This window comes from Carlito syrichta, unplaced genomic scaffold, assembly GCF_000164805.1.
Source record: "Carlito syrichta isolate Samal-C Ts95f unplaced genomic scaffold, Tarsius_syrichta-2.0.1 Scaffold303270, whole genome shotgun sequence".
NCBI classification, from domain to species: Eukaryota; Metazoa; Chordata; class Mammalia; order Primates; family Tarsiidae; genus Carlito; species Carlito syrichta.
In genome coordinates, this window is record NW_007247366.1 from 192897 (window position 1) to 205702 (window position 12806).

Sequence of the window (12806 nt, forward strand, 5' to 3'; positions counted from 1 at the left end):
CAAAACAAAACAAAAAAAACTACAATAAATCAAAAATTAGCCAAATGTGGTGGTGTGCGCCTGTGGTTCCAGGATCGACGAAGCCCAGCAGGTTGAGGCTACGGTGGCCAGGAGTGTGCCACTACACTCCAGTCTGGGTGACAGAGTGAAACTCCAACTCAAAAATAAAAAATAAAAAAAATAAAAAAAATAAAGCACCTAGACCTGAAAAATTGTGTTTGTTAGAAATTTTGTAACAAGGTATTTTGAGTGATTTTAGCAGAATTCTTACTTTTCTTTCCTGGTTAATTTTTTCCAGTCCTAGGAAAAGCCCTTCTGTGGTTATAAAGCCAGAAGCATGTTCTCCACAATTTGGAAAAACATCTTTTCCTACAAAGGAGTCTTTTAGTGCTAACACGTCCCTTCCCCACCCCTGCCAGACAGAGCCAGGATGCAAGCCTCCGCTAGGCAAAGAGGGTAAGTCATTCTGTTAGTCATCTGTTGCTGTATAACAAACCACCCAAACTTGCAGCTTAAAACAATATTTATTTATTTCTCCCAATTTTTGTAGTTCAGCAATTCTGACAGGGTACCGTGGGGATTCTTATCTCTGTGGGAATTGGAATCACTGAAAGCTTGTCTGAGCCTGTAGGATCTGTTTCAAAGTGGCTCGCTCACATGGCTGGCCATGTAATTCCTTGCCACATGAGCCTCTCATAGGGCTACTGGGTGTCTTCATAACTGGTGGATGGTCTCCTTGAGAGTTAGCAAACCCAGAGAGAGAGCCATGCAGAAACTATCCTTTATTTATTTTGTTAAACTTTTTTCTATTGAAAATCTTTGGATTCAGCCCATGACTATTTAAAAATAGGCCTAGCCCCAGAAGTCATATAGCAACACTTCTGCCACATTCTGTGTATTAGAACCAAGTTACTGAGTTTGGCCCTCATCCAAGAGGAAAGGAACTAGCTGTATCTTTTGAAAGGAGGTGTGTCAAAGAATTTGCAGCATATTTTAAAACCATCACCACACAAGTCGACCATGCCAGAAACATAGCTAGTATGCAAGGACCTGTGTTTCTTTTATTGTCCAGCCTTGAGTTTGTACAACTCAGTCCAGACTGAAGGAATGCTACTGTTTTCTAGAGAAAGACAATCTATTATTAATAGATTTTTCACTCTAAGACTATGCTATTCTGGTTTATATTATAATTCAGATACATTGACTCTCTTCCTACCATCAACCTTTGCAAATCATTGGCCAGCATGCCTTTCTAAGAAACTGCAGCCCACTCACATTTTTGGTATCTAGCAACTAAAGGGGCAATGTAGGATAGTGTTACAAGCAGGCAATAGAGCCCAACAGCCTGGATGTGAGTCTGAATCACATTGACAGTACTTGACTGGATTATGTGATTTAGGCAAGTCCCTTAATCTCTGTGCCTCAGTTTCCCTATATGCAAAACAGAGCTAACAGTATCACCTCCTCATAGAGTTGATGTGGGGAACAAATGAGCTAATATGCATAAAGCTCTTAGAACAATAACTGACACATAACAACCATGTAAATGTTAGTGGTTAATGTTTATCTAATTGCCTCATTTTATTTATTATTTTTTAATAGAGATGGAGCTGGGCTCGGTGGCTCAGCCTGTAATCCCGCACTTTGGGAGGCTGAGGTGAGTGGATTGCCTGAGCGCCCGGGTTCGAGACCCGCCTGGGCAACTTGGCGAGACCTCATCTCTACAATAAATCAAAAACTAGCTGGTGGTAGCGCGCACCTGTAATTCCAGCTACTTGGAGGGCTGAGGCGGAAGGATCACCGGAGCCCAGCAGGTCGAGGCTGCAGTGGCCGGGAGCGGCCACTGCGCTCCAGTCTGGGCGACAGAGTGAGACTCCAACTCAAAAAAAAATAAAAATAGAGATGGAGTCTTGCTATTCTGCCCAGGCTGGTCTTGAACTCCTGGGCTCAAGTGATCCTCCTACCTCAACCTCCCAAAGTGCTGGGATTACCAGCATGAGCCACTGCACCCAACCTTAATTACCTCTTTTTGAAGTGAGACAAACAGCTTGATTTTCTCCTTTCTTTATGTTTTTTACATGAGGAAGGTAAAAGATGCAAGGGCTCTTGAGTTGCTTTGACTCTTGTTTTGATCCATGGTGGACGTTGAACAACCTATGTTTTTAACTCGTTATGTGTAATAGTTTCTGATATGCCTGTGTTCTTGTGCTCACGTTTTGTTTTATTTTTAGTGGGCCCTGCCAGCAATTGTGCTCATTTTGATTCACATTTTATCTAGTTTCAGATAATAAGACCCACAGTCTGAGAGGTCCCACAAAGCAAGAAGAGGCCCAGAAAAGCTTTACTGACAGCTGGAGGCAGAGATCAAACACTCAAGGTACCAGAACCCCTACTTCTCCTGCAGGGGCCTAGGTGGCTCCAAGTGACACACAGTAGAATTGCCTGGAGAACTGTCTGGGACTCTGAGAACCAGCACCCTAGGCGGTCCTTCAGAGAGTCTAGGGAAGTGGAAGTCTGTGACTTAAGCAGAAGACTTTATAAAATGGAGAGAGTAGCTGGGCATGGTAGCTCACGCCTATAATCCCAGTACTTTGGGAGGCCGAGGTGAGAGGATTGCCTGAGCCCACAGATTCAAAACCAGCCTGGGCAACTTGGTGAGACCTCTTCTCTACAATACATCAAAAAAATTAGCTGGGCATGGTGGTGTATGCCTGTAGTTCCAGCTACTTGGAATGCTGAGGTGGAAGGATCACCTGAGCCCAGCAGGTCGAGGCTGCAGTGACTGTGAGCATGCCACTGCACTCCAGCCTGGGCAACAGAGTGAGACTCCAACTAAAAAAAAATTAAAGTAAATAAAATGGAGAGGACTGAGAACAGGTACATCCCAAGCCTTCCGCACCCACAGACATCTTCCTGGGGTTTAATGGCAGCTTATAGGACATTATAGTATATAATATATAAATATACATAATATATATTTATAAATAATATAGTATATAATATATAAATATATAGCTTATAGTTGACATCCAAGGAACCCTCACCTTTTTCTTCTGAGGCCTTAGAAGAGGTCTTCCATGTCAGACCCTTCTAGAGTCACCTTGTCTTCTGCAGGCTCTATTTTGATAAACCTGCTCCTGAAGCAGCCTTTGATCACAGGGTCATCTCTAAGTCTTTGCCACCTCCTGAGCAGTTGCTCTGAATCTCCCACTGGCACCCTCTTGCAGCCACCAGGGTTTGGCAGGTAAGCATAAGGCTCCTGGAAAGCTTGTTTGGGAAGGAGTTTCCAGGAAGCAAGTCGCTTTCTGGCCCTGGCCAGCCTGGGAGGTCTGTGGGATGGGCAGGGAGCCTGAGGAATTTGTCAGGAAGGCTGTTTGGGGTCCTCAACTTTATCTCCATTCCACCCTTACCTGTTTTCTCTTGTGTTTGTTGCCAGTTCCTTGACTGGGATTTTAGGCCTCAGGACCACAGGTTCACATGATGGGTCGTTTTCCCTCTCAGCCCTAAGAGAAGCACAGAACCTGGCATTCACTGGACTGAATCTAGTTGCCAGGAATGAAGGCTCCTGTGATGGAGATGCAGCAGAGGAGGGCAGAAGGGCCTTCCCGCTCTGTCAACTTCCTGGAGCTGTGCATTTCCTCCCCCTTGTTCAGTTCTTCATCGGCTTACACTGCCAGGCTCTGCAGGATTTGGCAGCAGCTAAAAGAAGTGGAGCACCTGGGGACTCACCAACACATTCCTCTTGCGTAAGCGCTGGGGTAGAGCCCAGCCCAGAGGATTCAATCTGCAACCTGGAAGGGTTCTCTGTGACTTCACTTAAGATTCTTCAGCACCTGGTGTGCCACAGTGGAGCAGTCGTCTGCCTATTACTGTCAGGAGCGGGGGCAGATTCTGCTGCTGGGGAAGGAAACCTGGTTCACAAACATAGTCATGGAGCTATGACTTCAGCCCCAAAGGAAGTTGCTAATGACCAAGGACAGCATCCATTGTTGAAGATGCTTCTTCACCTGTTGGCTTTCTCTTCTGCAGCAACAGGTCAACTTCAAGCCAGTGTTCTGAACCAGTGCCTTAAGGTTTTGGTAAAATTAGCTGAAAACACTTCCTTTGATTTATTGCCCAGGTATAAAGCAGCATGGGAGTCGTGATTCTTTGTGGGTCTTACCTGACCTCTTTAGGTCTAACCTGTGGCCCTTGTTCTTTGCTCACATCTTGACTTATCTACACCAGTGAATTCTGAGGCTTGGTTCAGGGAGTCTGAGGTGATAGGAAGTGGGGGCTGGGTGTTGGGATAACCGAGGAAGTGGTTTATTTGGCTTAATTCTGCTTGTGAACAACAGGTAAGCAAAAGGCACACACGATAAAAGGACGTTGTTAGCCATTGTGGAAGAGTGTCCTGCCCCAAGGCAACGGCTAATCCTAGAGGCCTTTGAACCTGAGGTGTGGATCAGGTGAAGACCATGTCCCATGACCACACTGAAGTTTAAAAGGGTTCCCTAAGGAAGCAGAGGGTGTGGGAAGGGTCTGTAGCCCACAAGCTGACTGTGCTGGGAGTCTCTGACCCCCATCATTGTCCCTACCTCTAGCATGAGTCCTGGGTTGCTTATTTTTGGAAGTGGTGTAGTGAAACTTGGTAATGAATGCTGTTACCATAAATTCCAACCTTGGGATTCCAGAACCACAAGACTAGGAGGAACTGCATACACCATCCAGGCCACCCCTCATCTAGTAATCCAGTCTCCCACTCAGAACTCTTCTGAGAGGCCAGTTTCCATGTTGGAATGACTCTACTGGCTGGACATATCTTGTCTGAGCTCTGAGCTCAGCACTCCTGTTCCCTAAAATCATTTCTGGATTCTGGTTTCCATCTAAATATTTTTGGTTGGTCTTGTCCATCCTAAACGTGGTACTCAGAGCTGGACACAGTAGTGCAGTATAGTATGGCAGGGTGAGGGGCAGACCCAGCACTCAGGTGCCCAGCAAGGCCCCCGCAGTGGCTGGTTGTTTCATATTTGTTACATGAATGGATTCCAGAAATCATGTTTTTACCAGTTCCCTTGTCACACTGTCATTCCATTCCTATTGAGCTTGTCCACAGGGACATTCAAAACACAGCTATGTAATATAATGGGTGCTCACTACAAGCCAGACACAGATGCCTTCCATTCACTGGCTTGTGTAATACATTCATGGCCCTGCATCCTCACACCTAGAACAGAGCCTGGCTCACAGTAAGCACTGTGTTTGTTGAGTGAATAAATCCTGTACTGGGGCAGGGAAACTTGTCTGAAATCCTACAAGGAGCATGCTGGGATGCCTTTCAAGCCAGTGAGTCTCCTGAGCCATTGCTCCATTGCTGTCCGACACCATCTCCCACTCAGTGCTGCTCTTCAGACTCCATGCCTACATGCTTAAGGTGCTCTAAAATGAGTTTGCCCCACAAAGTGAGTCCTTGCATCCTAAGGACATCCTGGGGGATATTTTTGTCCTATGTTCTTGCTCAGATGCTACAGATGTATGGAATGGCACACATATGGCCAGACCCACAGAGTGTTTCAGAGTTACCTCTCTCCCCACCCACCAAGCCAGTCCTCATGCTCCTCCAGGGTATAAGGGTTGAGCAAGCAGCAATGGTTGCCTTGGGGCTTCGTTCCTAGGTAATAGCCATCCCTTTGCCCCTAAGGCCTAGGGTAGAGTGTGCCCAGAGCTCCTCACCCATGTACACCCCACACTGGGTACCTTCTCACACTGGGAGCAGAGGAGACTGTGTTTTCTGACAAGTGGAGAAAATGGCCATTCTTGTTCTGTAAGTGTTCTCTTAAGATTCAACCATAGCCAAGTCCCTGTTTGTTTTCTGGAGCCCTGGCCAGTCCTTTGGTAGGCACAAAACATTCCTCTCACACCCAAGTTATGCCCTGCATCCCTGTTTGAAAGCAGAGGCAGAAAAGAACCTGAAAGCATTGGAGGCCAGGCATCCCAGGTCCGGGCGGGCCTCTTCTCCCATTTACTGTAGGGTGCCGTGTCAGTTGAGGGCCTGTCATCTCTAAGCCACAGCAGTCCTGGGGTGATTGTTAGTACCCACTCATTCATATGAAACATGTTTCGTGGCAAGTAGGTGCTGGCCAGGCCAGCATTGGAACTAAGTCTGGCTGAACCAAGTCTCTGTACTGCCGTCCTCTAATTTCCTGTTGTGTTTGTTGGGAAGAAAGTGGATTTTGGAACTGGGGTTGGGGAGTGTCATGTCTCTCTGGACCCTTGTCTTTTAGGTTCCAGTGTGTGTTCCAGGTGCTGCCACAGTGCCTCAGCCCAGAGACATCCCTGCACAGTGTGCTGCTAGCTGTTGAGCTCCTCTCCCTCCTGGTGGATCACGACAAGCTCTCACCTCAGCTCTGTTCCCACTCAGGTAAAGTGGAGGGTCAGGGCAGGGATGGGGCAGGGACAGGGCAGGGGGCTCCTGAGGGCTTCTGCAGGCTCTGGGTGAGAAAGGGCCCCTGAGTGAGAGGTGGGGCATCTTTGCAGAAGGCTGCCTCCTCCTGCTGCTGTACACGTACATCACATCACGGCCTGACAAAGTGGCCTCGGAGACACAGTGGCTTCGGCTGGAGCAAGAGGTAAAAACCCCAGAAGGGCTTCTGGATGCTGCTCACCCCTGCCCCCTCCCAAGAACCCCAGAATGTCCTTTCCTCTTTTCTCTGGGGAGAAAGCGGGCTTTAATTCATTTTAGTAACAAGAGTTCATCAAGCAGCTAAAGAGGTAAACTCAACTTAGAAGCGCCACACTACACAGATGCAACACAGGTGGGCCCCAGGTTGTTGTGGGATTTGGCAGAGTTGCCTGATGAGTGATCCTATCCTGGCTTTGGGGTCTAGTAGCTGGAGGTGGTCCTGGCACCGGGCGGGTTAGTGGTGAAACATGGGTGCCGGTCCTGGGTCTGACCTGGGAAGCCCCACACACTTCTTGGACCCCACGTGCAGACAAGCAGTTGCTACAGCAACTGGAGCTCTTATAGAAACCCGAGAAAGCCCTTGCTGGGCTGGGGTCTCGTTCTGCCTGGGATGGAACAGAATGTGTTCTTTTTCTAGGCGGTGTGGCTCCTGGCCAAGCTTGGCATGCAGAGCCCCTCGCCCCCAGTCACTGGCTCCGACTGCCAGTGCAATGTGGAGGTGAGTGACCAGGGGCCAGCAGCATGGCAGCTCTGCTGGTGGTAAGGGGGCCTGTGCAAGGACCCCATGCCCCACTCAGAACTCTCCCCACCTGGGGTGGCTAGGCTGAATAGATTGTTAGGTGCAGGACGTGTTGAGACCAGAACTCAGTCTGCACCCCCTCATCCCCCAGGTAGTCAGAGCTCTCACGGTGATGCTGCACAGACAGTGGCTGACTGTGCGGAGGGCAGGGGGGCCCCCAAGGACTGACCAGCAGAAACGGACAGTGCGGTGTCTACGGGATACGGTGCTGCTGCTGCACAGCCTGTCCCAGAAGGACAAGCTCTTCACTGTGCACTGCGTGGAGGTCCTGCATCAGTATGACCAGGTGATGCCAGGGGTCAGCCTGCTGATTCGAGGGCTTCCTGACGTGACAGACTGTGAAGGTGAGCCTGCGACAGGGCCTCTTCCTGCCCTAGCCCAAGTGTTCTCCTGAGGCTCGTGAATAAGTCACACTCCTTGGCGTCACCTCAGCAGGCCTCCATCCACCACAGCCTTTTCTGGCTCTGGGGACATTTTCATTATCTTCCTGCTCCAGCTCCTCACTGAGCATATTGGGCTGCCTTTTGCTCATATCTATTGAGTTGGCTTGGCAGAGCCACGTTTTTTCCAGAAATATCCGCATCTGAATTGCCTTTGTATCACTTTGCTTGCAGTAGCTGAGGGAGCAAGGCCTGGGCATGGAAGGGACTGGTTAGTTCCTGTGGGCGTTGGGGGAGGAGAGGTGGCCTTCCCCAGTCCCTGCACCTCTAGGTCTTCACCATGGAGCCCTCACCTTTTTGGCACAGAGGCAGCCCTGGATGACCTCTGTGCTGCCGAGACCGATGTGGACGACTCTGAGATGGACTGTGGCTGAGGTTCGCAAGCATCCAGCCACATGGTGGCTCCAGCACAACTACCTCCCTCACCTCATCGACTGATTAAATCAATGACTGGCAGTCCCTGCCGAGAACTCCAGCCTTGTGTTTCCTGAGTGTGATCTGTTTGGCTGAGCGGGAGGGGTGGAGCAGGACTGTGACCCTGGGAGGCTGGGATCCTTTTTCCTGTCCCTGGCGGGAGCTGAGACCAAATCACCATGGTAACTAATCTGCCTTGAGGAAAGAGCCCTGCCCTGCCTGTGGAATTTTCCTGAGTCACTGCTCTGGGCTGGGGCCATGGGAAGAAACCATTGTATAGCAGGGAAGGAGGCGGCCCCAGGCCCAGGCCTAAACCAGGAAGGCCTGGGAAAGAGGGGCCAACATGTGGGCACAAAAGGGCCATGGCAGGGGCTTCCAGCTGTGCTTAAGACTTGGGACCGTCTCAACACCACTGCAACAGCCTCGCTGCCTCAGTCCTCCCACCTGGCTGTCACTGATGTGAGGGCCCCTGTACAATGTGGCAACTAGCAGGCACACAGCTGCAGATCTGAGAAGGCCTCCGGGGTGCCTGTGGAAGGATAGATGTTGGCTGGAGGGAGAGACCAGGCAGGCGGGCTGACAAGCAGGGCGGGCCTAGCTCACATGGGCCCGTGGGCGGGCCCAAGCTGTTTCACTTCCTACCGCTGCTGCCAGCACCCGAGTCATTGCTGCCTGCCTGCTCCGGTGAGTGTGGACCCCCAAGGGGATAAGTCAAGGCAGGAAGGCCATGGGTTTCCCCACCCTAGACTAAGTGGGCTCTAGGGGAGAAGTTAGGCCCATGGGAAGAGGGAACCCCTCCAAAAACAGTGTGCTAAGGAAACCACCCCACTCTCTCCAACTTCCTACACTGAAAATGGGCTCTGGTGCTCAGGGAGCGTGTCGGATTGAGCGGGGAAGGCCTGAGATGTGCTTCTGCCCACCCCTACCCCACCCCACCCCGCCCGCTGCAGACCTTCTGACTGGGCACTCATGCGCCCACCCCCCACTCCATGCTCCTCCCCAGGATCAGCAGCAGGTACTTACCCCACCATGGGCTCACAGGCCCCACCCCCGGGTCCCATGCAGACCCTCATCTTCTTGGACCTGGAGGCTACTGGCCTGCCCTTCGCCCAGCCAAAGGTCACGGAACTGTGCCTGCTGGCCATCCACAGATGTGCCCTGGAGAACCCCCCTACCGCTCAGGGGCCACCCCCCATGGTTCCCCCGCCACCCCGTGTGATGGACAAGCTCTCTCTGTGTGTGGCTCCAGGAAAGGCCTGTAGCCCTGCAGCCAGCAAGATTACAGGTCTGAGCACAGCTGTGCTGGCAGCACATGGGCGTCAATGCTTCGATGACAATGTGGCCAACCTGCTCCTAGCCTTCCTGAGGCGCCAGCCCCAGCCCTGGTGCCTCGTGGCACACAACGGTGACCGCTACGACTTCCCCCTGCTCCAGGCAGAGCTGGCAACGCTGGGCCTTGCCAGTGGTCTGGATGGCGCCTTCTGTGTGGATAGCATCGCTGCGCTGAAGGCCCTGGAACGTGCCAGTAGCCCCTCGGGGCACGGCCCAAGGAAGAGCTACAGCCTGGGCAGCATCTACATGCGCCTCTACGGACAGGCCCCGCCAGACTCACACACAGCTGAGGGGGATGTCTTAGCCCTGCTCAGCATCTGTCAGTGGAGACCACAGGCCCTGCTGCAGTGGGTGGATGCTCACGCCAGGCTGTTCAGCACCGTTGAGCCCATGTATGGGGTCACAGCCTCTGCTAGGACCAACCGAAGACCATCTGCAGTCACAGCCATGGCACTTCCGACCAAAGCCAGGAATACTAGTTCCAGCCTTGGTGAGAGCAGGAGATCCAAGGCTCTTCCTCCAAGAGAGGGCTCTGGAGCCCTACCCAAGGAGAGGCTGCTGGCCCCACTGGGCCTGCTGGCCTTCCTGACCTTGGCAGTAGCCATGCTGTATGGACTATCCCTGGCCATACCCGGGGAGTAGACCAAGAAGGAAAATCTGACTAATAAAAATCCACTTTAGCACTGAGTAGTCACTTGCCTCTTACCCTCCTTGGCAGGGACCTGGGAGGCAGGCAGTTTTTGTCCCTCACTCTCTATAGCAGGATGGCCAAACATCTGAGCCCAATAAAAGGAGGGAAAACATGGAAATCCAAAAGATGGAAAGAAACAGTACTCAGCCCAACCCCAATCCCAGCAGCCGAGACTAGGAGGAAAGGAGGCAGCAGCTCCAAATGTTTGTGTTTATTATAAACAAGGGTGCAGACCCTAGACTCTCAGAAACACATCAACAGATACAGAGCTAAGACAGATTTGGTGAAACATAAAGAGAGGGACAGGGAACATCGAGGTATTTATGTCTAGGCCAGAGTTGCCCCCTGGGATTCCCCCATCCCAACTGTGGTCCAGATGGCCCCTTGTCCCGGCTGCTAGGACAAACTTTGGACTGGGATACAGGAGTTGGATATTCCATGAGGCTGGTGTCAGGGGAAATGGAGACTATGAGAGTTGTCAGGTTGACCATCTCCTCTGCAGGCCAACTTCCTCCAGGACCCAGGGGTTTCGGTCTCACATCAACTATCATACACATTTCAAAACCAAAAACAGGCAAAATGCTTGGCTACAAATAAAACAAAAACACTTCAGGGAGACCTGAGTGTGCTGGTGGACAGAGGTCACACTGCCCACCTGTGGGAGGGGCTGGGGCTAGCAAGGCCAGGAAAGCTACCCCATGGGCAGCAGGCCGTGAGTGAATGTGGACTTTCAGGTGGTCCTGGAAATGATGCAGGGACTGTCTAGTTAGACAGCTGTCAGGGGTGGAGTAGGGCTCTGCCTGAGGTGTTCTGGCATCAGCCGGTTGCCTGACCCTACTAGGCATGGCCCAGGCTCCAGGGAGCAATGGGATATCTGCCCAAAGGATCAAACCCAACTTGGTGAGATCCCAAGCTCCGCCTACTTGCCAGCATCATGGCCCTGGTTCTGAGAAGGGCACTGGGGACAAGCCATGGCCTTGAATAGCAGCTAGCTGCTCTACCAAATCCAGGACACATCTGCATCATGCCCACAAAAAGCTGTTCTACCTTAGGGTGACAGGCCATGCCTGGTCACCCTATGTTGAGTGGGAAAAGAACTCCCATCTCATTCTTTGAGTTTGGCTTGAGATTTTAGGAAGCAATTTCAAGTGAGGAGGAGAGCAAAGTTTGGTCCTAGCCCACTCTGGCAAGGATTGGCCTAACCTCATTGGCATCAGAGGAAGCCACACGTACAGATAGGACACACACACCATGCACAGGACAGTAAAGAACTATGCCCGCATATCACTCACACATGATAGAGTCAGGTGGCAGCCAGAGGCAGGGGTATGCTCAGGGGGCTGCCTTTGGAGGATCCATGTAGGCCGGGTTGTAAGGAGGCTGGCTGGCAGGGTAGGGCACAGCTGCACCTCCTGAAAGCAGAAAGGACACTGGTTGGCCTCAGGCACAGAGGCTGCAGTGTAAATGGCAGGGAGTAGACAGCAGCAGAGGCCTACTCTGCAGTGCACGCTGGGATGGATGCCCGATGGGGGACAGGCAGGAGCTTGGGAGGTCAGGCAGGGTCCCAGAGTCAGCAGGGGTACTCACCAGCCAAGGTCTCATGGTAAGCTGGTGGGCCCATCGGCTGGGCCGGATAGGGTGGTGGGTACTGTGTTGGGTACGGTGCTGCTGGCATCCCTGGCTGGGGAGGCATGGGGTGGTAGCCCTGGTAGCTTGGTCCAGGGTAGCTGGGTGGCACACTTGGAGGCTGAGGGTAAGGGGCATGCACCACAGTGGTGGCCGTGGTGGTGGTCACGATCGCTGCAAAGAGAATTTCCATCAGGACCCTCCATTTCCAGGTCTTGAGGGCCAGGCTTGCCACCCTTCCTCCAACTTAGCCAAGGCAGGGCCTGGTCGGCTCCCCTGGCCCACCCAGAGGCCTGTTCCTATACACAAGGGAGGTCACAGTAGAGCAGAGTGGGGTGGGCATGCTTACGACGTGGTCGGCGGCACATCTTGTACAAACAGCAGCAGGAGCACGTGAAGCAGATGATGATGGTGACGACAGAGAGCACAAAGATGGTCAAGCCGATGGCTACGGTCGCTCCAAACCTGCCAAAGAGCCAGTTGTGACCTGCAGCCTCTTGCTCCCTCCCTAGAACCAGCACCCACACTTCACCCATACCCTGGGGATAGACACCCCTCTTGCTGGAAAAGACTCTGGGAAAGACATAATAACTCTGGGAAAAGATATAATAACTTCCTGGTTGGATAGCTCGAACCTACTTCAGTCTCAGTTTCCTAATGTATAAAATGGGGATATCTGTGGAGGATATTTGTGAGTCTGCGTAAAGCATCTTTCCCAGGGTCTGTCCCCCTTGCCCAACCCTCAGGAGCATGGGAAGTAGTACTTCAAGCCCCTCCCCCACAAACATATATCATGCCTGTAATTTCAGCAATTTGGAAGGCTGAAGTGAGAGGATTGCCTGAACCCTGGGTTCAAGACCAGCCTGGGCAACTTGGTGAGACCTCATCTCCATAATAGATCAAAAAAATAAGCCGGGCTCGGTGGCTCAGCCTGTAATCCAAGCGCTTTGGGAGGCTGAGGTGAGTGGATTGCCTGAGCCCGCGGGTTCGAGACCCACCTGGGCAACTTGGCGAGACCTCATCTCTACAATAAATCAAAAATGAGCCGGGCATGGTAGCGCG

The 12806-nt window shown here is 51.8% G+C and overlaps 3 protein-coding genes across 8 annotated transcripts in view; 2 read left to right on the plus strand and 1 right to left on the minus strand.

Moving 5' to 3' along the window:
• ATRIP (ATR interacting protein) overlaps positions 1-8156 on the plus strand; it is a 16335-nt gene extending 8179 nt beyond the window's left edge. The window contains exons 5-13 of one of the 2 annotated variants that reach the window (XM_008058254.1): positions 299-456; positions 2285-2377; positions 3115-3244; positions 3437-4120; positions 6264-6400; positions 6517-6608; positions 7080-7160; positions 7333-7585; positions 7988-8156. In XM_008058254.1, coding sequence (XP_008056445.1) covers positions 299-456; positions 2285-2377; positions 3115-3244; positions 3437-4120; positions 6264-6400; positions 6517-6608; positions 7080-7160; positions 7333-7585; positions 7988-8055 — 1696 coding nt within the window. In that variant the 3' untranslated portion in view covers positions 8056-8156. The remainder of the gene's footprint in view (positions 1-298; positions 457-2284; positions 2378-3114; positions 3245-3436; positions 4121-6263; positions 6401-6516; positions 6609-7079; positions 7161-7332; positions 7586-7987) is intronic. The other variant, XM_008058255.1, reaches the window with a different exon arrangement.
• A 792-nt stretch (positions 8157-8948) lies between these two features.
• On the plus strand, positions 8949-10114 carry TREX1 (three prime repair exonuclease 1). Its single transcript, XM_008058257.1, is given in 2 exon segments — positions 8949-9072; positions 9075-10114. Coding segments are annotated over 2 exon segments (1119 nt in total). The 3' UTR covers positions 10070-10114.
• A 200-nt stretch (positions 10115-10314) lies between these two features.
• The window catches only part of SHISA5 (shisa family member 5), a 29040-nt gene continuing 26548 nt past the window's right edge, over positions 10315-12806 (minus strand). For 4 of the 5 annotated variants that reach the window (XM_021712437.1, XM_008058258.2, XM_021712439.1 and 1 more), the window contains 3 exons: positions 12094-12209; positions 11706-11918; positions 10315-11530 (listed from right to left, as the gene is read on the minus strand). In XM_021712437.1, coding sequence (XP_021568112.1) covers positions 11451-11530; positions 11706-11918; positions 12094-12209 — 409 coding nt within the window. In that variant the 3' untranslated portion in view covers positions 10315-11450. The remainder of the gene's footprint in view (positions 11531-11705; positions 11919-12093; positions 12210-12806) is intronic. The other variant, XM_021712438.1, reaches the window with a different exon arrangement.